General features: G+C 51.3%; 1 protein-coding gene across 2 annotated transcripts in view; it reads left to right on the forward strand.

Annotated features, from left to right (window-relative positions):
• LOC114767928 (protocadherin Fat 4) overlaps window positions 1-26,172 on the forward strand; it is a 56,951-nt gene that overhangs the window by 14,752 nt on the left and 16,027 nt on the right. For both annotated transcript variants that reach the window (XR_003743004.1, XM_028959852.1), the window contains exons 2-6: window positions 15,154-15,285; window positions 17,486-17,747; window positions 17,923-18,273; window positions 19,352-20,274; window positions 20,574-20,748. Coding sequence is in view for 1 of the 2 variants with exons in the window: in XM_028959852.1 (XP_028815685.1) it covers window positions 15,154-15,285; window positions 17,486-17,747; window positions 17,923-18,273; window positions 19,352-20,274; window positions 20,574-20,748 (1,843 nt within the window). In the remaining variant the exon portion in view is untranslated. The remainder of the gene's footprint in view (window positions 1-15,153; window positions 15,286-17,485; window positions 17,748-17,922; window positions 18,274-19,351; window positions 20,275-20,573; window positions 20,749-26,172) is intronic.

The raw sequence follows: 26,172 nt of genomic DNA on the forward strand, positions 1-26,172 counted from the left end.
GCCGCTACTTCCTCACCGTACCGTCCTCCAGACCTCCTCCTTCCTCCCGCCGCCGCTACTTCCTCACCGTACCGTCCTCCAGACCTCCTCCTTCCTCCCGCCGCCGCTACTTCCTCACCGTACCGTCCTCCTCCTTCCTCCCGCCGCCACTACTTCCTCACCGTACCGTCCTCCAGACCTCCTCCTTCCACCCGCCGCCGCTACTTCCTCACCGTACCGTCCTCCAGACCTCCTCCTTCCACCCACCGCCGCTACTTCCTCACCGTACCGTCCTCCAGACCTCCTCCTTCCACCCGCCGCCGCTACTTCCTCACCGTACCGTCCTCCAGACCTCCTCCTTCCACCCTCCGCCGCTACTTCCTCACCATACCGTCCTCCAGACCTCCTCCTTCCTCCCGCCGCCGCTACTTCCTCACCGTACCGTCCTCCTCCTTCCTCCCGCCGCCACTACTTCCTCACCGTACCGTCCTCCAGACCTCCTCCTTCCACCCTCCGCCACTACTTCCTCACCGTACCGTCCTCCTCCTTCCTCCCGCCGCCGCTACTTCCTCACCGTACCGTCCTCCTCCTTCCTCCCGCCGCCACTACTTCCTCACCGTACCGTCCTCCAGACCTCCTCCTTCCACCCTCCGCCACTACTTCCTCACCATACCGTCCTCCAGACCTCCTCCTTCCACCCTCCGCCACTACTTCCTCACCATACCGTCCTCCAGACCTCCTCCTTCCACCCACCGCCGCTACTTCCTCACCGTACCGTCCTCCTCCTTCCTCCCGCCGCCACTACTTCCTCACCGTACCGTCCTCCAGACCTCCTCCTTCCACCCTCCGCCGCTACTTCCTCACCATACCGTCCTCCAGACCTCCTCCTTCCACCCTCCGCCGCTACTTCCTCACCGTACCGTCCTCCAGACCTCCTCCTTCCACCCACCGCCGCTACTTCCTCACCGTACCGTCCTCCAGACCTCCTCCTTCCACCCGCCGCCGCTACTTCCTCACCGTACCGTCCTCCAGACCTCCTCCTTCCACCCACCGCCGCTACTTCCTCACCATACCGTCCTCCAGACCTCCTCCTTCCACCCTCCGCCGCTACTTCCTCACCGTACCGTCCTCCAGACCTCCTCCTTCCACCCACCGCCGCTACTTCCTCACCGTACCGTCCTCCAGACCTCCTCCTTCCACCCTCCGCCGCTACTTCCTCACCGTACCGTCCTCCAGACCTCCTCCTTCCACCCTCCGCCGCTACTTCCTCACCGTACCGTCCTCCAGACCTCCTCCTTCCTCCCGCCGCCGCTACTTCCTCACCGTACCGTCCTCCAGACCTCCTCCTTCCACCCGCTGCCGCTACTTCCTCACCGTACCGTCCTCCAGACCTCCTCCTTCCACCCTCCGCCGCTACTTCCTCACCGTACCGTCCTCCTCCTTCCTCCCGCCGCCACTACTTCCTCACCGTACCGTCCTCCAGACCTCCTCCTTCCACCCTCCGCCGCTACTTCCTCACCGTACCGTCCTCCAGACCTCCTCCTTCCTCCCGCCGCCGCTACTTCCTCACCGTACCGTCCTCCAGACCTCCTCCTTCCACCCTCCGCCGCTACTTCCTCACCGTACCGTCCTCCAGACCTCCTCCTTCCTCCCGCCGCCACTACTTCCTCACCGTACCGTCCTCCAGACCTCCTCCTTCCACCCTCCGCCGCTACTTCCTCACCGTACCGTCCTCCAGACCTCCTCCTTCCACCCGCCGCCGCTACTTCCTCACCGTACCGTCCTCCAGACCTCCTCCTTCCTCCCGCCGCCGCTACTTCCTCACCGTACCGTCCTCCAGACCTCCTCCTTCCACCCGCCGCCGCTACTTCCTCACCGTACCGTCCTCCAGACCTCCTCCTTCCACCCTCCGCCGCTACTTCCTCACCGTACCGTCCTCCTCCTTCCTCCCGCCGCCACTACTTCCTCACCGTACCGTCCTCCAGACCTCCTCCTTCCACCCTCCGCCGCTACTTCCTCACCGTACCGTCCTCCAGACCTCCTCCTTCCACCCTCCGCCGCTACTTCCTCACCGTACCGTCCTCCAGACCTCCTCCTTCCTCCCGCCGCCGCTACTTCCTCACCGTACCGTCCTCCAGACCTCCTCCTTCCTCCCGCCGCCGCTACTTCCTCACCGTACCGTCCTCCAGACCTCCTCCTTCCTCCCGCCGCCACTACTTCCTCACCGTACCGTCCTCCAGACCTCCTCCGTTTTTCTTCACGCTGCGTGCAGGCCGTATCTTCAGAAGCGAGGATCTTCATGTCATCCCTTTTTCCGACAAACGTCAGATATTCCAGTGAAGATGGATTGTTAATGCTGGTTGAAGTTATGACTAGATGGCCCTGACGTGTTCTTTACTCTTTAACGTAATGGAGTCGGTACTCAGATCAGTCCGGGTTCGAGTGGAACTGCTCCAGCGGACGCTAAGTAGCTTTAAAGATTATTCCGGTCGCCTGAAGTTGGTTATTGGGGCGATCTTAACCCGCTCGGAGTTAAATGTTCCTTTAAAGGAAGAAAAACACTGAGGGGGGACTAGTTGACCCCAGCAATCCTCCCCTCGACCTTGCGGGACCTTGCGGGACCCTGTGGGACAAGGTCTGACCCCAGTGAATACGGGAAGCTGCCCTGAAATCTGACTAGTCAACACACTGAGAATTGTGCGGCGTGTGTTCTTTTTACTTCCTGTATGGGCCACCGCCACCTTCACCCCCCTCCCACAATCCCCTGCAGTAATTTGCCCGTTTGATGTGCGGATTTTCCCGAGTTCGGGTCTGGGACCCGCGGTGTACCGGCCTTCGATTGAGTCCCTCTGCCGACTTGAGCTCTTTATGGTAATTTACTGTATCAGGGAGCGCCGAACCCTGGTATGTGGGGCTGGAGGACGGTGGTCATGTGCTGGACAGATTAAGACGCTGAAGAGGAGAAGAAAGAGCACGAATCCAACTGAGTGGCGAGGGAGGGAGGGAGCGAGGGTGCGAGTTCAGCCCAACTGGGTCATCAAGCCAAAGTTCCCTGGATCATAAGATCTCAGATTTTAAACGTACCATGCCTTCTACAGACTCCGCCCACTCCAGGTTAATTCCTTCCACAGACTCCTCCCACTTCCCATAATCATCCTGAGGTTTAATCTAGGCTTATAGTAACAGATATTAATTACCATGGGTCCTCACAAACATAAAATAACTGTGTGTGTGTGTGTGTGTGACTGTGTGTGATGTGTGTGTGTGATTGTGTGTAGTGTGTGTGAGTGTGTGGTGTGTGTGTGATTGTGTGTAGTGTGTGTGTGTGTAGTGTGTCTGTGTGTGTGTGCTGCCTGCTTTAGTGGCACAGACTGGAACGAGTGGATTAGTATTTACCAGCCTGAGACGTCACAAGGCTTCATCCAACCTTCATTATTCAGAAGAAGAAGAGAGAGAGAAGGAGAGAGAGGGAGAGAGAGAAAAGGAGAGAGTGTGAGAGAGAGAGAGAGAGAGAGAGAAGGAGAGAGGGAGGGAGAGAGAGAGAGAGAAAAGGAGAGAGGGAGAGAGAGAGAGAGAAGGAGAGAGGGAGGGAGAGCGAAAATGAGAGATTTCCAGATAGAGAGGATGAGTTCTGTCCTCTCTCCTCGAAACTCCCTTTCGCGGCGAGAGAGAGAGAGAAAAGGAGAGAGGGAGAGAGAGAAGGAGAGAGGGAGGGAGAGAGAGAGAGAGAGAGAGAAGGAGAGAGGAAGAGAGAGATGAATGAATGGAAACAAAATCACGAGGTGAAACACATCTGTTGAATTCCACATTTTAAAAGTCTCATTTTCCCTCCTTTGTTTTTATTTCCATTTCCAGCAGGAAGTATCGACAGCTTTCCAGGCTTCTTCCTCTCTTTCCATTTGCTTAAAAACTTGCAACGCCGCCTCCATCCTTCATTATTAATTTGGGCAAATTATCGTCTTATGAAGAAACGCTGCAATCAGTGGTGATGGTTTAAAAATGCTCTATTTAAACCGGGAAACTGCCGATTCCTCGGCCCTGACGCATCCCATGATGCACCGACTGGGCTTTTACTCGAGGAAGATGTTTATTAGTTGGCAGCGTTATGTCTGATTTCGGAATAAACTGCAGACGTCGACGGTTCCACGATTATCTGCGCTCTGAAGACGAAGCTCTTTAAGAAAAGCTGGGTGGCCGATTCCCTCCTTCACGTCCCTCCGGCCCCGGGAGGATCCCGCCCCGGTGTGATGAGCGGGGGTTCCGGCTAATTCCGGGTTGTGCTCGCCCAGATTCTAATTGCAGCTTCTGTCTATGAAGGGATCACGGCGGCTTTGGCCGCTTTGATTCGCCGCCGGGGAACCGTGTGAACAGAGACGTCAGCTGCTGACATGGTCTTCACGTCCCACGACTTTCAGCATGAAGAGTCCACGGGTCTGAAAACCGCGTGAATTTGAATCTGCGTGAAACGTCCAAATTCAAGTCCAGTTTGTTGGGACACAGTCCAGGTTCTGGGTGTTAGTAACCTACTCGCCTATAAACCAGAACACCCAGGTTCGAATCCCGCTTACTACCATCGTGTCCCTGAGCAAGACACTTAACCCTGAGTGTCTCCAGGGGGGGACTGTCCCTGTAACTACTGACTGTAAGTCGTTCTGGATAAATGCTGTAAATGTAAATGGAACCTTCTGCACTTCAGATCGAATCTTTTGCTTCGTTTCACTGTATTTGACGGTTGTACCAGAGGCCGCAGTATCATCTTCGGAATAATCTGGAATAATCTCAGTCGGCGTGAGTTCGTGGTGAAGGGGCGTCACGTTTCATGCGTCCGGGCGCCTCGATTTACGCCTGGGGGGGTCGCTGGAGGTCATTCTGCATGTGTGTGACCGGCGAATGTTTGACCACGGGGGGGAAATAAAACCCACCGCCCAGCTCCGTCCCGTCCCGTCCCGTCCCACGGCTGGAGCGTCCGCGGCCATGGAGATGAATACTGATTCGGCCGACAGGCCTCCTAATAGGAACCAGAGGATCCGTCCCCCCGGGGCCCTTGATTGAGGGAGCAGGGATGACAAATAAAGGGCGAGCTGCTGAATGGCAAGGTTGTGCTTCCCGCGGCTCTGTTTGCGGCACGGACCTCGGAGGGCGCAGCTCCTCCGCCCGGGGGGTTGTCAGTTGCTGATGGCGCCGTTGTTGGGCCAGTGTGAACCGGGCTGAAGAAGCCCCTCTATATCGGGCCGGTTAAATAGCATGAATTAATGAAGTGGCGGAGCTGGGAACTTCCTCTGGCTGCTCGACCGGCGGCCCACCACCCACCAGACCCTCTTGCTCCCCGAGCGACAGCACTTCCTTTGCATTTGTATAGACCCCGAAATTCTTTTCATCCTGTCGGCTTTCCCCACACACACACGATTTTTTTTTGAAGTCCTTTAATCCCAGAGATTTATGCCGGGTCGGGAACAGCCACTGATAAGCATTCCCAAAAAGAAAAGGACTTTGTGGAGCCGTATGTAAATGTGAAGAACAGCACACATGGCTGATTAGCTGGAAAGCAGTGATGGAAGATCAGAAGGTGTGTGTTAGTGTGTTAGAGTGTGTGAAGGACAATACACCATGGCATCATGAAATATAACTGAAATATGCACATTATTTATTAAGGTCATTGTGAGGTCACACGGTCAATTTAAACCTCCCCAATCTGGCAACATGGACAGCGGTCGGAATCATTTATTTCTGTCAGTAGGAGTGATTTCATCTGGTGATGGAACATGATTTTGGGAAAGACGCCTTGCTGTTGTGTCCTTGTCCCATAGTCCTTTGTTGATTGGTTGCATGTTTGTCTCTATGTTGCCAGGTTGGTGAATTTGCCGCGTGTGCAGGATCTCAGCGCGATGTCACGCCTATGTCACGTCCTGTCAACGTTAACACTCTGCCTGTAGACAGACGTGTGTAGGCGAGGGAGGCAGTAAAACGTTAGTGAGACGTGGGATCAGGGAACGGCGCTGGGGGGGACGCATGGTCTCAGACAGGCTTCCATTTTGGAGACTGCGATTTCTATAAAGCGGCTCTCTGTCATGAAGACGGATGGCCTCCAGACTACGTCGAGCTGATGGCCGAGGCCTACAGAAGTCCTGCAGTCAATCAGCGGCTGGCCGCGGCGGGAGCGCTGCAGATAAGACGGGCGGCTTTGAGGCGAAGCTGGTGTGCCGCCAGGGCCTAATGGGAGCGTGTTTATACTGAGAGTTTATCTGCCGTTTCCACTCCACGGCTCGCTCCGGCGTACAAAGGCTGGAATTCGGGCTCGTAAAGCTGATATCGTGCGAGGGAAATAAAGAAATAAATACTCGCGTGACGTGGACGACACGGACACGGAGAGAGAGAGAGAGAGAGAGAGAGAGAAGCAAAGAACCGATTTCAATCTCCACCCTGTTTCTGGCGGCCGAGGGGCGCGAAGGAGGAAAATGCCACTCGGCCGCCTAAGACACTGATGTGGAAGCCCGATAGCTGCTAATTCGTGCCTGTATTTACCAGGGTAACTGATGCAGACTGTCTGCCCAGGACTTCTGGAAATATCGCCGGAGAGGCGTCTGCTCCGCTCGCAAATAGGACTAAGCAGGCTCCACAAACATTGAAGACCAGCGTCTGTTTCCTGAAATGCTGACCCAGTTACTCGGAACGATCCACAGACCTTGTTGTGCGCGCTTTTTAACGCCGGCGCTGGAAAAACAGAACAATGACAGCGTTGCCAGATTTTGAATTACAAAGGTTCGTTTTTTTTTTAGAAGCCTTAAAAATATATGGTAGTACATGCCACATGGTAACAAAAGTTTAGGGTGAACTTTATCTTTTAGGAAAAGTTCCACGTACTATTCAGTGATGCTGGAACCTCAGACTTGTACCCCTCTTAATTTAACAGCTCGGCCTGAAACATCTCCCTGGACGGATGCCCTCAAAGCAGCTATCATCAGACAAAAGGCGAGCATCTTTGGTGTCAGGTCCCTAAGAAAGTTTGACTTGCTTTCTTAGGCACGTCCACCATGCTGGGTCGACTCCATGTGGTCTCGGCCCACAAAAGAAAAGGCTGGTGATGAGGTTTAGCTGCCTTCCAGTACCTTCCCATCACGGTCCCACAAAGAGCCTCATTCAGGTCTGTTAATAAAGGTTATGAAATTAGCCAATTAGAGAGTTTTGAAGCAAGCAAGAAAGAAAGGCGTCCCTCCTCCCGTCGTCCCCTCCCTCCGTCCCTCTCCTGCTCAGAGCCCAGCGTGGATTAATCACTCTGTCTGGCGAATGAATGGACGCTCACATCCCTGGGCCTGTTATTTACAATTAAACAGTCAGACAATAAAACTCACGCCGCAGAGTCGGCTCCGGCCGGAGCGCCGGCACCCTCTTTATTCCACTCACACTCCTTCTCCCGCCTGGCACCCGGACCGCCGAGCAGATACCGGGGCGGAGAATGTGGCGGCCGGAGCGCCGGCGTTAACTCTTCCCACGTCGTCCCTTCACTAATATCAACCGGTAGACGTTCCGGCCGCCGGCGTTCCACGTATTACGTCTGTCTGGTGAAGAATGTAGCGGCCGGAACGCCGGCGTTAACTCTTCCCACATCGTCCCTTCACTAATATCAACCGGTAGACGTTCCGGCCGCCGGCGTTCCACGTATTACGTCTGTCTGGTGAAGAATGTAGCGGCCGGAACGCCGGCGTTAACTCTTCCCACATCGTCCCTTCACTAATATCAACCGGTAGACGTTCCGGCCGCCGGCATTCCACGTATTACGTCTGTCTGGTGAAGAATGTGGTGGCCGGAACGCCGGCGTTAACTCTTCCCACATCGTCCCTTCACTAATATCAACCGGTAGACGTTCCGGCCGCCGGCATTCCACGTATTACGTCTGTCTGGTGAAGAATGTAGCGGCCGGAACGCCGGCGTTAACTCTTCCCACATCGTCCCTTCACTAATATCAACCGGTAGACGTTCCGGCCGCCGGCATTCCACGTATTACGTCTGTCTGGTGAAGAATGTAGCGGCCGGAACGCCGGCGTTAACTCTTCCCACATCGTCCCTTCACTAATATCAACCGGTAGACGTTCCGGCCGCCGGCGTTCCACGTATTACGTCTGTCTGGTGAAGAATGTAGCGGCCGGAACGCCGGCGTTAACTCTTCCCACATCGTCCCTTCACTAATATCAACCGGTAGACGTTCCGGCCACCGGCATTCCACGTATTACGTCTGTCTGGTGAAGAATATGGTGGCCGGAACACCGGCGTTAACTCTGGTTACGGAACGCTCTAGATGGTTTTGGTCCTCATTGTTAGCGGTTTCACCAACACGTCCTGTTACAGTGCGCTTCAGTAATTTGGCCGATCTGGAAGGTTCTACGTAACGAGCTGTTCCGGCCGCGGCTCCGTCTCGTCTAATGATCATTTGCGAGGTGGGACTGTGAATAAACGCCGGCGGCATCCTGCAGACGGGATTACAGCCTGCGGGTTCGACAGAAAATAGACTCGCTGCTTCCAACCGGCCGTCCCTGCCGCTGCGGCCAGAAATAACCGCGAGCCGGTAGCACCTCCCCGCGCTCTGGAGACGTGTTTATAGACCCTTTCAGCTCGACTTATTCAAGATGAATGAGGGCCGTAAACAAAGCGACATCCCGGCCGGACAAAGCGCCGGAGACAATGCAGGTTTCCTGAAGGGTGAGAATTAGTCGGCCGGGGGGTGGACTTGGTGTGAACCGCGACGTTCTTCATCAGACAGTCGGCATTGTTGGAGATCTGGGGGCCGGTCTTTAACCCCTCGACTCCGGTGTGCAGTAGATGTGTAGAAATCCCAGAAATCCTGGAAATATCTGCTGGACTGGGCTTCCTTATCTCTCCGAGGGTCACGCCATTGAGAACCGGCTATAAAGTGCAGTACGATGGTAAAATCTAACGGAAGGCTGTAGCCGTGGATTAAATATTTGAAATTGTGATGGGACTGTATGTTTTCACCTTATATGGAGTAATTGATACCTCTATCATGGTCTATCATTTCATCATGGTAGTAGCCTAGTGGGTAACACACTCGCCTATGAACCAGAAGACCCGGGTTCAAATCCCACTTACTACCATTGTGTCCCTGAGCAAGACACTTAACCCTAAGTTGCTCCAGGGAGACTGTCCCTGTAAATACTGATTGTAAGTCGCTCTGGATAAGGGCGTCTGATAAATGCTGTAAATGTAAATGTAAATGTATCAAGAGTTTGATAGTAACCTAGTGGGTAACACACTCGCCTGTGAACCAGAAGACCCAGGTTCAAACCCCACTTACTACCATCGTGTCCCTGAGCAAGACACTTAACCCTGAGTGTCTCCAGGGGGGGACTGTCCCTGTAACTACTGGTTGTAAGTCGCTCTGGTAAATGCTGTACATGTAAATATAGAAATATGCATAATATAAGACATAGTCTTCATATTTAATTAACAGCCTTGGTCTGATTTGATGAGAATGGGATGTACTTGTCCTAAAAAATGAGACGTGAGGAGGTGAAGAGTTTCGCCAGAAGAGTTTACATGTCGGCTGGAGAGTCCCCTGGGTGCTGAGCGAACAGAGCGAATTTATTAAAAGTGAATCTCCGAACCGACAGGACCCAGCCCGGCTCTTAATGGCTTTTCCAGCTGCTAATGTATTAATTGTGGAAAGTCACGTCCCGGAGAAAATGATGGATTCAAGCGCGGGCGGGGCGGGTTATTGATGAGCCATACGTTATTTTATGTTTCAAACATTATTTCCTTCTGCAAACACAGCTGCCTAGGCCGAGCTCGGCTTCCCTTTTTACTCCTCGGGCTGGTCCTGGATGGAAATGTGGAAGACATTATCGCCGTCCACCTGCACCACTGTGTCTGACCTCCATTCCGTAAATTACTGCACAGTAGTCCCGCGTTTCTCACGATGTGACAAATTCGAATATGACGCCCGGCGAGAAGCGTGAAGGCCGTGAAATCTGCTGCAGGAGTTGTAATTGTGATGAGGTTGAACGTGGTCCACCTCGATGGCCGCTTCCTCGCAGACTTCAGGAGGCTTGAAGGCACTTTTTATGAAACTTCTGTCCAGATGATCTGTCCATCAACTGAAACTGAATTTCATCTTTTCATCGTCTTGGCTTCTTTGGATGAACTGCCGGGACACCACACTGTGTCTTCGTCTCCTGGCAAACCAGTCAGCATGCCTGGTTCGGCCACTGCGGGACTTCAGTCCGCTTGACCTTAATCTGGATTAACAGATTCCTTCCAGGGATTAGTCTCTCCTTAATTCAACCACGAACCTCAGGCTGCGGTAACCTGACACGATGCCGCGTACCGGAACATCATCATATCCGTATAATCTCTTCCAAGAAACCACGAAACTGAAGCAGTGGTGAAGTAGAGCTGGACGTGTGGGGCTCTGTTGGGGGACGTGCAGGTGGTGACGGTCTCTGTCCCCGACTGGATCGGGTGTGACCGCCTGTGGGGTGGCGGCGGAGGACAGACCGACAGACAGATCACTTTAACTCTTAAAGAAGCAGAAACTTTGTTTATCTCTGGTCTTCATACGTTACTGCTTTTGTACGAAGTAAATGTTCTTAGGACCGTGCATTGTGTCCCGAGGCTAAACACGTTATTTTCCCGGGATGCTAGGACTGCATTTCTAGCGTTTTATCTCGGTGAAAAAGAGGACTTCCTCTTTTCCGGCTTTAAAGAAAAGTGAATGGAATCTTTATGTTACTTGTGGCCACGCCCCCTTCTCTCAAACTGGACACGGGGTCCAACGAAGAGGTCAGATAACTGATGACATTGTTACACACAGACTGGGGTCTCGACCCCAGAGTTTCCAGAGGCCGCCACCTCTCGCTGGGATGAATGGGCGCCTTCTGACCTTTCACTCTGACCTCTGAGTTGACCCCAAATGTTATCCTAAATCCAGCGTCACGTGCAGAGGCCGCAAGTGAAACGGTGCAAAGTGTGTGGAAAGCGTGAAGGGCCGTATATTTAAAGGCGGGGGCGAGGGCGGGGCTTTATGAGTGGCCGATTAATCGGCCTTTTCGTGTGAATTGAGACGAGAGTCGCGCCTTTCAGCCCCAGTGAAGCGTGCGCTGGGACAAAACGAAGCGGAATTACCATACGGCTTCTCCAGAGGCCGGGGATGCGCGAAACCCGACTCCTGAAACAGAATAGCCACGCAGGCTGTGCGACTGTGGGAACAGACTGATTTACGGCCGCTTGAATCCGAATCGTCCGTTCTGTGAATGAAAGTCTTCTTCTGGAGGCGGTAAATCAAGAGTTCCTCAAATCGCGGTCGACGCCACTTGGCTTGTTCCTTTCGCCCGAGTGCACACTCAGGCCCGGGACGTAATGGCGGAACAACGAGCGCTTAAACCGCCTCTGATGAAGAGCGTCTCCCTCAAACGCATGCAAATGAAGATGGATGGTCGGTAAAACGTGGAGATGAAACGTGTGGGGCCAACAGAGCCGCCTTGTGCTGCCTCCATGAATGCTCTCGGTGGGGAAGGGGACCGTCTTTTATTGTCAACTCATTTGGCAGAATGGGTTCTCCTCTCTCTCTCCCTCCGCCGCCTCATGGTAAATGCATCAACGTGCCGGCCAGCGTCTTCGGCCCGCCGAGCGCTTCCTGTCGGCTTGTAAACGAGCGACGCAGCTGTACGCTACGCGGAATATCGAGGGGGATTTTACCAACTCGGATTTGACCGTTTTTCCGTCCTCTAACTCCGCCCTGTGATATATATATTCCCGTGGCATTAATGGGCTGTGAAGGAATAACGCGTTTGTGTGTCGAGCGTCTGAACGTCTCTATGGGGGACGTCTCTAGCCGGGGGACATTAAATTAACTAGTAACCTGTAACTAGGAGAGGAGGGACTGACTACCCACACAGACCTTTATCAGAACTTCTATTAACAAGTTCAAAAGGGGCGGAGCCTGCAGACATGATTGACAGGCCATCTACTGAAATAAACTAGTTACCCGTAACTAGTAGAGGAGGAACTAACTACCCACACAGACCATTATCAGAATGGTAGTGGATGGTAGTAGCCTAGTGGGTAAGACACTCGCCTATGAACCAGAAGACCCGGGTTTGAATCCCACTTACTGCCATCGTGTCCCTGAGCAAGACACTTAACCCTAAGTTGCTCCAGGGGGGGACTGTCCCTGTAACTACTGATTGTAAGTCGCTCTGGATAAGGGCGTCTGATAAATGCCGTAAATGTAAATGTAAATGTAAATCAGAAAATCTATTAACAAGTTCAAAAGGGGCGGATCCTGCAGACATGATTGACACGCCATCTACTGAAATAAACTAGTTTCCTATAACTAGAAGAGGAGGAACTAACTACCCACACAGACCATTTTCAGAGCATCTATGAACAATTTTAAAAGGGGCGGAGCCTGCAGACATGATTGACAGGCCACCTGAAGCAGGGAGAAGATGGTATCTTTGCTCCAGAGTGGAATGGAAACTCTCCTGTTTATGAAACAGTTCAGGCGAGGTTATCGGCGGAACGTTTCTGGAAATCTCCTGCATCAATCATCGCCCGACAGCGACTATTAAACGGATGCAGGATTAGTCTTTAAAGCCGGGTCTCCCCGTCCCAGATCTGACATCCTGACATTCTGGAGCGCCGAGATTCCGCTTATTCAGGGCTTGAACTTCAACCGTAATATGGGGATGTTCCGAATTATCTTTACAATGACTGAATATTACAAATCAAGGTATCTGGCAGCGGGGAATGACTGGATATCTAAAAATGAATTCTGCTGACGTCCTTGATGCACGTTGGAGATTTGATCCAGCATCATGTCAGTGCAGCAGTCCATGGGAATTATGGATAAAATTCCGCTCTTTAAACAGATTTTTCTGCACTTAGGAACACAGTGTATTCCTGATGTTAATGAAATACCCTCTTATCCAATAAAGCGTAATTGTCTGAATGTGGTCGTTTGTAATAGAAACGCTGCGGCAGGAGGGACTTGGACCACCAAGTTCTTCAGGTGGAAGCTGGAGGAGTGAGAGGACAGCTGGAGAGGACGTGCACGTTCTCCGCTGTTAGTCAGTAGACCCTTCCTTTCTTTCCTGACCTTCTAGAGAAGGTTGGGGTGCTTTATGGGGAGAAGAGCAGATCCCTGCATTGTCTGCGTTCCCGGGCACGCTCTCATCCGAGGGAGCGCTCCAGTTCCCGCCCGCGGTCGGAAGATTGATTGCTGACGTGGCTTCAGGCCGGAATATTTATTACTTGCTTATGTTTCCCCTCGTCGGCATTTAGACCCTCGGTACCTGGACGGAGTTGCACCTTCTGTCCTGGAAGTGATTCCGGATCTGGGAGAGGGCAGATGCAGCCGAATAAAGATGGTCGTTGTCTGAATGTCGCGTTATTTCAGCCGTGCGGTGATACACAGCAGCACAGCACACGGTGCACACGGTGATGGACAGGAGAACGTTCCAGATGGAATTAGCAAAATGGCACATTCCGGGTCTTGAAAAGGAAAAGATTAGTAGATAATTAGGTAAACGAGTACGTTTTAATGGGACTTTGCTGGAAGAGGAACTGCTTCGTGAGAACGTCCATCTTCCTGCCTTCCTCCATGTTGTCCCCCTCGCGAGCACTCGGCACATTCACGGTCCCGGTGACGCTTGGTCTTTTAATAAAGAAACAGGATGTAATGTGCACGACGGAGAGTCCCCATGCTCTGTCCCCGTCCTCGTCTCGTATTCCACCCGGTTCAGCCGAGGACGTGGGTTTTAACAGAATCGGCACATTTTCGCGTTTTTAGGATCGGGTTCTGGCGTGGCAGAAATTCTTTGTCCGTTTTATTTCATTGGTGTCCAGGTCCTGAATAATTTCATTTGGTGGACTGGAATGTAACGAGGTGCCGTGACGCCAACTTCGCTCTTTTCTCACTCGACTTTGATTTCAACTTATCTGCTCCAAAAACACTTTTATGCAATTATTATGTTTCCATAAGTTAGATTACGGGGCTTTTGACATATGGGTGCAATTGGACAAATTCTTTAATACTGTTACCCTATAAAACCGGGCCGGGCGCGGGACTGAGCTGTGAAGTGGACTACAGATATGAGTCAGGCCCGTTTCATTAAAGGCGCAGGAGTCCTCGCCGAGACCTTCCCTGGACTCGCTAACCCTGGAAATATGAGCTGGGCTTGTTGGGGGAAGGAAGGCGGGTGCCGGTGCCGGTGTTGGAAGAATGGGAGCCGTTCCTGTCAAAGTCCCGGTCCGCCAAGGTCCCCACACGCTGCTCCCCGGGTGCCGGTCATGGTGCCCACTGCTCACCAAGGGTGACGGTTAAATACAGAGGACACGTTTCACCGTGTCACCGTGTGCTGCGCTGCAGTGTCTCACAATGACAATCACGTCACTTTCACTACAATTGTCAAGGAGAATTTCGGTGGCGCCAGGGTGAAGGACTGCCCCTGTTGGGCAGATTATGAACAGATTATGGACCATGAGAGGTGATTTCGGGCCCCGGAGCCGGGACGTGAATCATCGATACGCCGTATAAATAATGGAGCTTTGCTGCCAACTTGAAACAGTAGTCCGTGAAACACAATCTTTTTCCGGCGTTTCACCTGCGTTCCCCGCCGTCGCTCGTCCGAGTTACGCCCCGTCCCGCCGGAGCGCCGCTGCGTTATTTACACATCGAGGGGACACCATTCATGTTTCTGCATTATACATCAAGATCATCGGCGAATATACGGTCACCTGACACCCGCGGGTGCCGGGCGGATTACGGTGGTCCGACACCCCTGGGGTCTACACGCTTTTATTAAACATATACAGTATTATGGCGGACGGTTTTTCTGCATATTTATTGGAGTAATAAACGAGGAGAATACGCCATGTTTACTCTCCTCCACTCTGGGTTCCTGGGTTCCTCGGTTCCTCTCTCTCGCTCTTTATTTACTGGACCGCTGACACTTGGCTGAGGGTTTGGACGCGTTGGGACGGCTCTCGGGTTGCAGAACATACAAACACGACACGCAGGATCTGCTGGATTTTACCGTAGTGAAAACAGCAGCTGACTGGATGGGCTTGTGGAGATTTTCTGTGCGGGCGCGGTCGTGCACGTTTGACCTCATGCATCAGCTGAACGTCCTGTCCTCATGTCCACGCTTTTCTTCTCTCCAGGTGGAGATAACGCTCCAGGACGTCAACGACAACCCGCCTGTTTTCCCCACTGACGTTCTGGATCTGACCATCGAGGAGAACGTCGGGGACGGATTCAAGATAATGCAGCTAACAGCCACGGACGCTGACGAGGTACGTTCTCCTGGGTCCTACATACATACACGTGTTTGGCACCCGACCCACGGTAGGTGTGATAAACGCTCTCCATGGCAACGGCACGAGGAATACGGACGCGTGCTGATGGCTGATGGCATATCCAGACCCCTTCATGGTCGCGAGAACTTCATGTGAAGGTCCGAATCCAGCCAGCGATTACCAAAGCGATCCCAGACACTGCAGGCACGCTCGACACAGACATGCAGACAAGCTCGGTTTCCTGTTTTGGTGGCGGTGAAGGAGCTGTAATCACGTAGGGAAAGGAGAACCTTGAGAACAAGCGACGCTCTGTTGAGGGACGGGGTGACGGGGAGTACGAGAACGTCTCCTCAGTCCTGCTATTCATGTCCTTATAAACCCTCTCAGCGCCTGTCCCGCCGCAAATATGACTGTTCTTGGACATTCCCAGCTTGGGGCTGTCTTCTGCCATAACGCTTTGATGGTTCCAGAGGAGTCAGGTTGTCCTCCGCGGTCCCGGCGAACGGAGCACGGTCGGTGTTGCGCCGCCCGGCGCCCCGGCAGGATGTGATCTGAGCGAGAAGCAGGCTGCCCGGAGCAACCCGAGAGCTTCCAGAAGAAGCTGATGAGGAGAAGCTCAGACTGAGCGCGTGAGAACGGCCCGCAGAAGTTATGGCAGCACCGTTATTTCCAAGATCCCTGGCAAATTGGAACAACGTGCTACTTTCATTTACTCCCTTCAGTTTGTCAGGAAAACTGAATATACATGTTATAAATGTATATTATTTTTTATTATTTGGTCTTATTACATGTTTATGTCGAGTCATAAAGGGCATAATTGGCAATAAAGAGAGAGCTTGTTGATTAGAAACGGTCAGCGGCGAAGAGGCCGAGTTTATTTCTGTCCCGGTCACCCCGGCCAACTTCTGCCCACATCCCGGCACCGGAAACCCGAGTCGCTGCGCCGTACGGAAGGCGGCTCGGCCCGCTCGGCCCGCTCGGCCCGCCACATGTGCGAGGCGAGGAGGCCGGGCCAAGTTCGCAAGCTGTTGGCCAGCTGACTCGGGTTTAACGGTCGGACATGTGGGACTCTGCACGTCCACCCATTTCTGACTGGTTTTCCTGATTCCGCTGGGGACCCGCGGGACGTTTATTATGGAAATGTCCATATTAATATTGACCGGAGAGTAATCTGCCTTCCATGTCTGTGCAGAGCTTCTCAGCGCCAGATATTAATCATCTTAATTGTGTAAAAATGCGCCGTAATGGCGCCGTTGACAGCGTATAACAAGAGGGCCAACTTCCTGCCAGACCCCGTATCTCCCCGAGCCGCTGAGCGACTTTCCTCATGGCGACTCCCCGCTAAACCTCGGATCTTTAATCGTCTCCACGTTGCGCCCTCAGCGTCTTTAGTCACGGTGACACAAGTGTCCATTGTCGAAGACAGCGTGACCCGCCCCAGCCCCCTCCTGGCCACCTCCTCCTATCGGGGATTTAATTGGCTGATGGAGGGTATGGGGGTCTGGTTGCAGCCCAGGTGGCTGATGGGAATCCCAGACTCTGAACCTTGATGGATGACAGCGGGTCGTTTTTTTCCTCGCTGTAGGACCAACTGGAAATGGAGACGCTCCACATTTACACGATATGAGCAAAGGTTTCCCTTTATTATTATGGAATAAATAATCCCGACATCTTGGTGACAGACACGCTTTGATGTGAAGCAGCATCTGTTTCTCGACGTGGGACGCTTGGAGACAGTCGTCTCGACTGGTATTGTCCTCCACACAAATAGCACCGTCAGAATCTGTCGGCGGGGCTATTCAGCTGCCACCGCGTCTCCTCTCGTCCTCACTGGAGGATCACTTGTGCAGCGCCGTTGCTCAGCCCAGGTACCATGGGATCTATTAGCTGAATTTATAGAGGAACTCTATAGCCCCAGAGTTCAAAGAGCAGGAGCAACCCATGAGGGAAGAAATTCATTCAGTTCCCTCTCGCATGTGGACATTCTACACCTAAATGTGGTCTCCAGGAGACACATTTGCATACTTTCTGAATTAAAAACGTTAATGGCTGTAGTACGGCCTTTACCCACGTTTAAAAACCAACTAGACACCAAGAAAAAGGTCTGGGCGGGTGGTTAGTCCGTCCTCTCCAACATACGGTAACCAGCGATTAACTGCGATGACATCACATGGTTTGTAATGGTTGATTGTTTAAGGGCCCCAATGCACTGGTGACCTACACCATCATCAGCGGCGCAGATGACAGCTTCCGCATCGACCCCGAGTCGGGGGACCTGATGGCCACCAAGAGGCTGGACCGGGAACGGCGTTCCAAGTACTCGCTGCTGGTCAGAGCCGACGACGGGAAGCAGTCGTCAGACATGACGGTGAATATCACCATCAGCGACGTCAACGACCACACGCCGGCGTTCTCCAGAGCCACCTACTCGTTCGACGTCCCCGAGGACACCACTCCAGGTACGCCCTTCAACCCCACGCTGCTCTGTATAATCTGACGTTTGCGTATGTTTGCAGCATGGCGGCGAAATGTTTTGGCCGTTGTGGTCGTGACCGAGTTGTAATGAAAGGCCGTTTCATGCGGGGGGAGAATCCACCCTCTAATCCGCACTAAACCTCAACCGTCCTCCCTCAGGCTCCATTGTGGCGGCCATCTTGGCGAGTGACTCGGACTCGGGGGCGAACGGGGAGATCACGTACTCTCTAGAGGAGGACGACGAGGACGAGACCTTCATGCTGAACCCGGTCACTGGGGTCTTCAACGTGACACGCCCGCTGGACTATGAATCCCTGCAGTACTACATCATCACGGTGCGGGCGCAGGATGGCGGCGGCCAGGCCAGTACGGTTCGGGTTTACTTCAACGTCCTCGACGTCAATGACAACGAGCCGGCGTTCAACACCACCGTCTACAGCACCTTCATCACCGAGAGCCTCGCCCCAGGATCCACTGTTCTAACCACGGCCGCCACGGACGCTGATGATGGTACGTAGCCCCGCCCACGCGGCCCGCAGTGAAGATTCTGTCCACAGGGGGATTGTACCTTCTGCTTGTTGTTTGAAGAGGTCTGAGAGCCAGGACGAGTGGTTATCGTGCCGTCCGGCTATCAGCGTCCCTCGAGCTGCTGCTAAACTGAGGCCTAATGTGGTTACCCTGACCTACATTCCTCTGAGACGTGTCCTTGTCTCTCGGTTGGGACTTCCTCGGCCTTGACCGCTGGAGCCGTGCGAGTAAATTGGGGCGGGCGCTTTGATGCGTGGCGGCCTGTGTTGGTGTGGGACAACGCCCCACCTTCGCCGGCTTCGCACTGCTAGGACCAGGGTGTCTCCAGGGACTCTTGAGTCCTATCAGCGAGGAAATCTGTCCATGTTTGTTGTTTGGTGGGTAATTTTGCGGCGGCCGTATCTGAAGAATGTCCGTCTCAGCAGCAGCTGCGGCGTAGAACAATGCGTGGAAATGCATGATGATAACAACTTGAATGTGGCTGCAGTAAGAAATACTCCGAGGTCTTCGAGTGCAGAAGGTATCAAATACAACGTAAAGATTGATATGTCACTGTTTTCATTTATGCTAATCCACGTGTAGGCCACAAATTTAAAATAAGATGTATTATTTAAAAGCGTTTCATTATAGACGCATCTAGGATGAGATTTGTACGGTTTTTGTACAGGTGATGTATGATTTCAGCCTGCAGGTCTGCGTAATTATTAATTATTAGGTACTTGTTGCTTATTAAGATTTGATGCGCCTTAATACATATATTTGAAGATCAGTTTCGAAACTTTGTCTTCAGAAGGGATGTACGATTTCCTTTTCGATCTGAAACCATGACATCTGAGGAAGGGGCGGCCTCAGCCTGTGTGGGCAAGCACCAACCCCGCCCCTTTCTGTGACGTCACCAAGTCACGTTGATGTATTTAAACCAGTAAACATTGATACACTCTTCTAGTATCGATCCAAAACTTGGCATCGATAGGATTGATATTTAGGATCAATCCGCACATCTCTAGTCTTCAGATAAAATTGAGAACCAGTAACAGGGACATATTTGTGCTTTCATCAGGTCCCAACGCCCAGCTGTTCTACACCATCGCATCAGGAGATCCCCAAGCTCAGTTCCAAATTAGCAACGGTGGCGTCCTGCAAACAAAGAAAGCTCTGGACAGGGAGAGCCAGTCCTTCTACAACCTGATGATCACGGTCCACGACCTGGCCCTCCCGCCCACCACGCGCTTCACCAGCACAGCCCAGGTTTCCATCATCCTGCTGGATGTCAATGACTGCCCGCCAACTTTCACCTCGCAGAAGATGACCTACATCCAGGAGAACACCCCCGTTGACACCGTTGTGTTCAAAGCCCAGGCTTCTGATGCTGACAGTGGCCCCAACAGCTATGTTGAATACTCATTGCGTGGACCTTTTGGGAATAAGTTCAGCATTGGGACCATTGATGGAGATGTAAGACTGGTTGGAGAGTTGGACCGTGAGGAGCTCTCCAACTATACACTGACCGTGGTGGCCACAGATAAGGGCGAGCCACCGCTCTCATCCACCATGGATGTGACCATGATTGTCTTAGATGTCAATGACAACACACCCAGCTTCTCTCAAAACATCTACGACATAGAGATCGAGGAGAACACTCTGACCGGTACCGACGTCCTCCAGGTGTTTGCCAGCGATGCAGATGAGGGAACTAATGGACAAATCCGCTTCTCCATTGCGGGTGGGAACACAAACTCAGATTTTATGATTGACACAATCACAGGGGTCATCTCAGTGGCCAAACATCTCGATCGCGAGGTGATGCCTTCATACTCCCTCATCGTCCAAGCTGCGGACCGTGGAAGCAGTCCCAGAATGGACCGTACCACAGTGAACATTGTCCTTCTGGACGTGAATGACTGCCTTCCGATGTTCGAGCTGTCTCCGTACACCGTGAACGTCCAGGAGAACCTGGGGAACCTGCCAAAGAGCATCCTCCAGGTCAGTAACTGAAGTTTGCTAGATGGAGTTAAACAAGCAGAATTTGAAGCTGGAGGGTAAAAAGTGAAGGTAATAAATCACGCTGGCCTTGCAAAACATGCTGTAGTCACCAAAGAAAAGATGAGCAATAATATGATCCCTCTGAAGTAGATGTAGGTGAACCTGCTGATGAGCCTGAACGGCACAATCACCACTGTCTCCACGCTGAGATGAATTGCTTGGGTTGGTTGGTGTTATGTAGGTTCTGCAGCTGTTGTATTGGTTCCTTCATGATCACTTGGATCATTTCCATCCTGTAGGTCCTGGCCAGAGATGACGACCAGGGACCGAACGGCCAACTGAGCTACACGCTGAGTGGAGGGAATGAGGATGGGGGGTTCAGTCTCACCTCCAGTGGTCAGCTCCACCTCATACGCACGCTGGACAGAGAGGCACAGGAGAGATACACCCTGACCATCACTGCCATAGACTCAGGTAGGATCTGGTCTGGTGTGATCCTTCTTTGCAGTGGATTATGGGTATTTTTTCCATGGCTGATCATGACTTGAGCGGGAGGAGAACGCTCACGCCACCGCTGGGGTGGCATGTTAACGTCTCAGGTTTGCTTGTTTGGGAAAAGCGGTGGACTTTTGTTATAAGTGGACATGGCCGGGGCTGTTATTTCACGGAGGTCAGCAAATGTGCAGTTGCGAGCCACACTGGGCATTTCTCCATTCAGGACAAATCACATATTTTCCACTTAAGTATATGTTTCTTTTGGTGACTGGCTGGGCACCCATGGTCAGAGGGTGGTTCTGCATCATTCCTGCCGGACCACGTGACTCCCAGTAATGACGGGTAGTTTTTGGACGTGGGAGAGAACTTCAGCAATAAACAGCCCTTCCTGCACTGAAAGAACAGAGCAATTTTATTCATTTAGACCCGCATGGGTGCTTTAATGCAGCATTAATAAATGCCCTAATAAAACAAAATATGCTAAATTGCATCAGTGGCTGGTGGATTGTGATGACCAAATATTTTTACTAATAATGCGATAAATTCATGCAAAACAAAATTGCATGACAAGGTTTCTTCACGTCCATCATGAACTCTAAACTGATGATCATACGAATGCACCATTTACACCGCTGGTCAGTGCTGATCTATATGGTGTTTTCTTATTCATAATTCTCCAAAACCAACTCACCTCGTCCCCAGCTGCCTGACAGCAAAATCTGCGGAATTTCTTCCCAGCAGCAGAATGGGTCTGTTGTGCGGAGAATCCTGATACCGAGAAGCCCATAATCTCAGCACACTTAAAATGACCCACTAGTATTTTTCTCACATTTTTGAGGGCGAGACTTTTTGGGGGGAATGGTTATCCCATTTGCTATCTGGCTGAAAAGACGGCAGAAACCAGCTCTCGGTTTTTCTGCCGAGCTCATTCGGGGACATTCTCGGATTTACGCACATTTTATGGAGGAGGAATTGATAGGATGTTTAAAGGTCCCCTATCATGAGACTTTGACTTTGTGAGGTTATTTAACATTAATACGAGTTCCCCGGCCTGTCTACGGTCCTGCAGTGGCTAGAAATGGTGATGGGTGTAAAGAGTGTTTTGGTCGTTCTTCTCCACTGTTCAGAGAGCGGCAGATCAGACGGTCGGATCTGGAATTTGTCCCCTTATGATGTCATAAGGGGAAATGTTACCTCCCGTTTCTCATGCCCCTCCCCTAAAACATTATCTCCACCGACCCTCATGGCTTCCAAACATGTGAAGCATTTGCAGTCGCTCTGTTATTGGATGTAAAAATGAGCAGAAATGTATTTTTTTAGTTCCGTCACGGAACTAAAAGAACCGGCGGGTTCTTTTTATTTTTCAAGAAAAACGCCGACACGACTTCATGTCTGTACCATACATTGTGGTTGGTGGACGGTGTTGATGACATCATTTCAACTTCTATTGGCCACTCTCCTCCTCGTCCCGCCTCTCTCCTCCTCATTAGCATTTAAAGCTACAGGCGGTGAAACAGCGCGTCCTGGGGAATCTCATTGTGGGACTGGAACAAAGTGGCTGTAATTCTGCACCAAGACACTTCATAAACAGTATTAGGGGACCAACAAGAACGATATAAAAGCAAAAAAAAATCATAATGGGGGACCCATTATGACCTATTATGAAACATCTGTCTAGAACAATAAGTCACCAAAAAAAGAGCGTAACCCTGAGCAAAATCTGTCACCAAATGGACAGAAAGAAAGAGTGCGCCGGTGCTGCTTCTCAGGAGACTGGCTGGCTGCGGAGAATATCCTCTGGCACGCTCCCGTCATTATCTAGAAATCCGCCGGTCCAGGAGGTGTTTTACGAGGAGGCTTGTTCATGGGGAGACTTGGGGACGTTTTTGGCCAGGTTTTAGAGGTGGGGCTTAGTGAGAAAGATAACAGAAGTATATATGTCCTCAGGCAACATCTGGGATCAGCACATTATAGTCCAGCTGAGAGGAGACCTGTGCATGTAAGAAGCCCGTGCGTTGGGTGGATGGGAGCGGGACAGTAAATCGTTTCCTCTAGTCGATATTAAAGTGTTGAGATGAAAGTTAAATGTGTTAAAGTGGCTCGATCTCCGTCTCCAGCCTTTCACAACTTCGCTGTAGGACCTGGATGTTTCTTCTCTCTCATTTTGCTCCGTCCGTCCTCTGGAGTACGGGCTGTGAACTCCGCCAGCAGTTTTTAACCACTGTTGAAGGATGATCAGTTCATCGCTACCCCTGTTCCGGGTTTTGTCTCCATTAAAGTCCCCTAAATGTAATCTGAAAGTGCCAAGTACTTGAGACGGAGAGACAACTACAACTCTGAAAAAAAGTTTTGATGTGATAAATCTTCAGCTTCCACCCACCAAACCAGCGGTAAGTGCTGACGGTGGCCAAAGCCAATATCGTGGTCCTCAGATGAACCGCATCAGTGGTGGTTTCTGTAGAATGCAGAACAATGGCTGGAACTACATGTTTGTGAGAATAGCTTCATTTTCTCGTAAAGTCTCATGACGTGCTGGGATTGGCTGATTAGGCCTGTGTGGCAGCCAGACTAATCGCCGGAGAAAAATATTCTCATTACCGACGGTGCATCACCCTGCAAGCATGCAGCCTGGACCGGTTACAGGTCTGATGCCTGCTGTGCACTGTGGGTTATTCATAAAACTCATATTCATATTATGTGGTGCGCTGCGCTGTGTTCGAACAATAAAACAGGTCAGTCACAGAAAATACTGCAAATATCAACATCAACCACACTGAAAAAAGGGAATTTTATTAAAAAAGTCATTTATTAAGTTTACTTAAATTAACAACATGCATTTGAATTAATATTTTAATATTTCCAACAAACTGTATCACAGTTAAAAGAAAATGATTTGGGGTGTGGTCACATTCACTGAATTAAATTGCTGGTGTTGGTAGTGGGCGTGGTCACGTTGACTGGAATTAAAGCGCCTGATAACCTGCATGTTGGTGTTGGTAGTGGGCGTGGTCACGTTGACTGGAATTAAAGCGCCTGATAACCTGCATGTTGGTGTTGGTAGTGGGTGTGGTCACGTTTGCTGGAATTAAAGCGCCTGATAACCTGCATGTTGGTGTTGGTAGTGGGCGTGGTCACGTTTGCTGGAATTAAAGCACCTGATAACCTGCATGTTGGTAGTGGGCGTGGTCACGTTTGCTGGAATTAAAGCGCCTGATAACCTGCATGTTGGTAGTGGGCGTGGTCACGTTCACTAGGAATTAAAGCGCCTGATAACCTGCATGTTGGTGTTGGTAGTGGGTGTGGTCACGTTTGCTGGAATTAAAGCACCTGATAACCTGCATGTTGGTGTTGGTAGTGGGCGTGGTCACGTTCGCTGGAATTAAAGCGCCTGATAACCTGCATGATGGTGTTGGTAGTGGGCGTGGTCACGTTCACTAGGAATTAAAGCGTGCGATAACCTGCATGTTGGTGTTGGTAGTGGGCGTGGTCACGTTGACTGGAATTAAAGCGCCTGATAACCTGCATGTTGGTGTTGGTAGTGGGCGTGGTCACGTTGACTGGAATTAAAGCGCCTGATAACCTGCATGTCGGTGTTGGTAGTGGGCGTGGTCACGTTGGGGTATTAGGAATGTAGATAAATGGAGTAGAAAAGGAGGAGATGGGCGCTGTGCTACACTTGGGCGTGTCACCTATTGACAAGAGGGGGTTAAATCTGTGACTTAGTGACTTATGCTGTTTGTTGGGAAAATGTATCGTGATTAATATCAACTTTATAATAAAGAAAGCGCCGTGCGGCAGCATTTCCAAATGTCTTCTGGAAAACATTATTTATCAGTCCCGGGGTGTCTGCCAGGGGGTGTATGTGATGTAGGAATGTCCTATTTGGCTTGGTCTCTCATTAACCGTGAAAAAAAGAAAGGAAAAAGGAGCCCGAGTTGATTTTGTGATGTTTGGCAACCTCGCTGCTGGGACAGCTTCACACGAGCGCCCATCTCCATTCACCACTGTTTGACTGCAGCATTAAAAGGAGCTTTGTTGCAGGGCAACAGGTTCTCAGTGCAAGAAAAATGCCAATTTCGGCGAGAACGGGACCAGGTCTCCTTGAGTAATGATGTGTTTTATTTACAGCCACTCAAAGAGCACAATCTTGCCGCAGTCCATAAACCGTAATTAACCATTTAGCGCTAAGCTCCGGGCTACAGATGGCTGTCTTATTAATTTACATGTTCATCCATCTTGCTAAGTCAACCTGTCCCAGCCGACGGCTATAATGAAGGCCACTGTTTGAACTTCCTATGAAACGAAGAGCTTCCATTGGATGCATTGATGAAAGGGACAAAAACACCTATAAATTCAAATTCAGATTTTACAATCAAGGTTGAGATTCGTAATTTGAGGCATTATTTAATCTAATAGTGTTTAGAAATTCCAGATTTATTGAGTTATAGTATCTATCTATACATCTGGAAGAAGCCTAGAGGATAAAACCAGAAGACGTTCAAACCCCACTTACTACCATTTTGTCCCTGAGCAAGACACTTAACCCTGAGTGTCACCAGGGGGGGGACTGTCCCTGGATAAGGCCGTCTGGAACAATCTTTCGTGGATTTAAACAACACGTCCCCTTTATCTCCGAGGACACAGATTCTCCCAAATCAGACCAACACTGGGATTATGTAATTAGACGGGATTATTGCCTTCCTTGTAATTACATGTCCATTTGTCCCCCCCCTCCGGGACCTGGGAACATGGCTCTGTCACCTTCTGTAGCACTTCTGTGATTTGGCCACGTGTAATATAGACGAGTAAGACGCTTAGACGTTGCCATATGTCTGTGGGAGACAATACTTTACAGGAGGATCTTACCGGCGTTTTACCACCAACCTGTCTGTGGGCGTGATAATCTAGATCCAGAAGCCACATGGGCGCGATGTGACCTAGTTTAGCTCAATCCGTCTTTACTTCTGTCCACCACAGATCCGCACCTGATTTGCATGCCCGTATACGTCGGAATTACGGGCATCTTCAGGGCACTTCGCTGGCGAAGAGGCTCTGTGGTCTCAGGTTTCCACGCGTGAAATGGCGGACTGGCGCAGCGCCTCTCGGGTTGCCGTTTAATCTCGGATGACTGAAACTTTGGGTTATCAGGTGACCATCGTGATGACATTTTGTGGACGATAAAGGACGTTTTGTGTGGCTTTCCATGCCATTAGCATGAGTTTAGCGGGAACCGCTGGCATCTATACACGATCGGAGAGGAGCATCCCTCACGTCCGAACTGGATTATGATTGGGAGCAGCTTTGCTCCGGATGGAATCCATGATCAGTCATTTCCAGACGTCTGTTTCAGTCCAGCACGTAAATAAGAGCAGGTTCCTCATCACGTCCCCGTCAAATTTACAC

The sequence above is a fragment of the Denticeps clupeoides genome, chromosome 18, assembly GCF_900700375.1.
Source record: "Denticeps clupeoides chromosome 18, fDenClu1.1, whole genome shotgun sequence".
Lineage (NCBI taxonomy): Eukaryota > Metazoa > Chordata > Actinopteri > Clupeiformes > Denticipitidae > Denticeps > Denticeps clupeoides.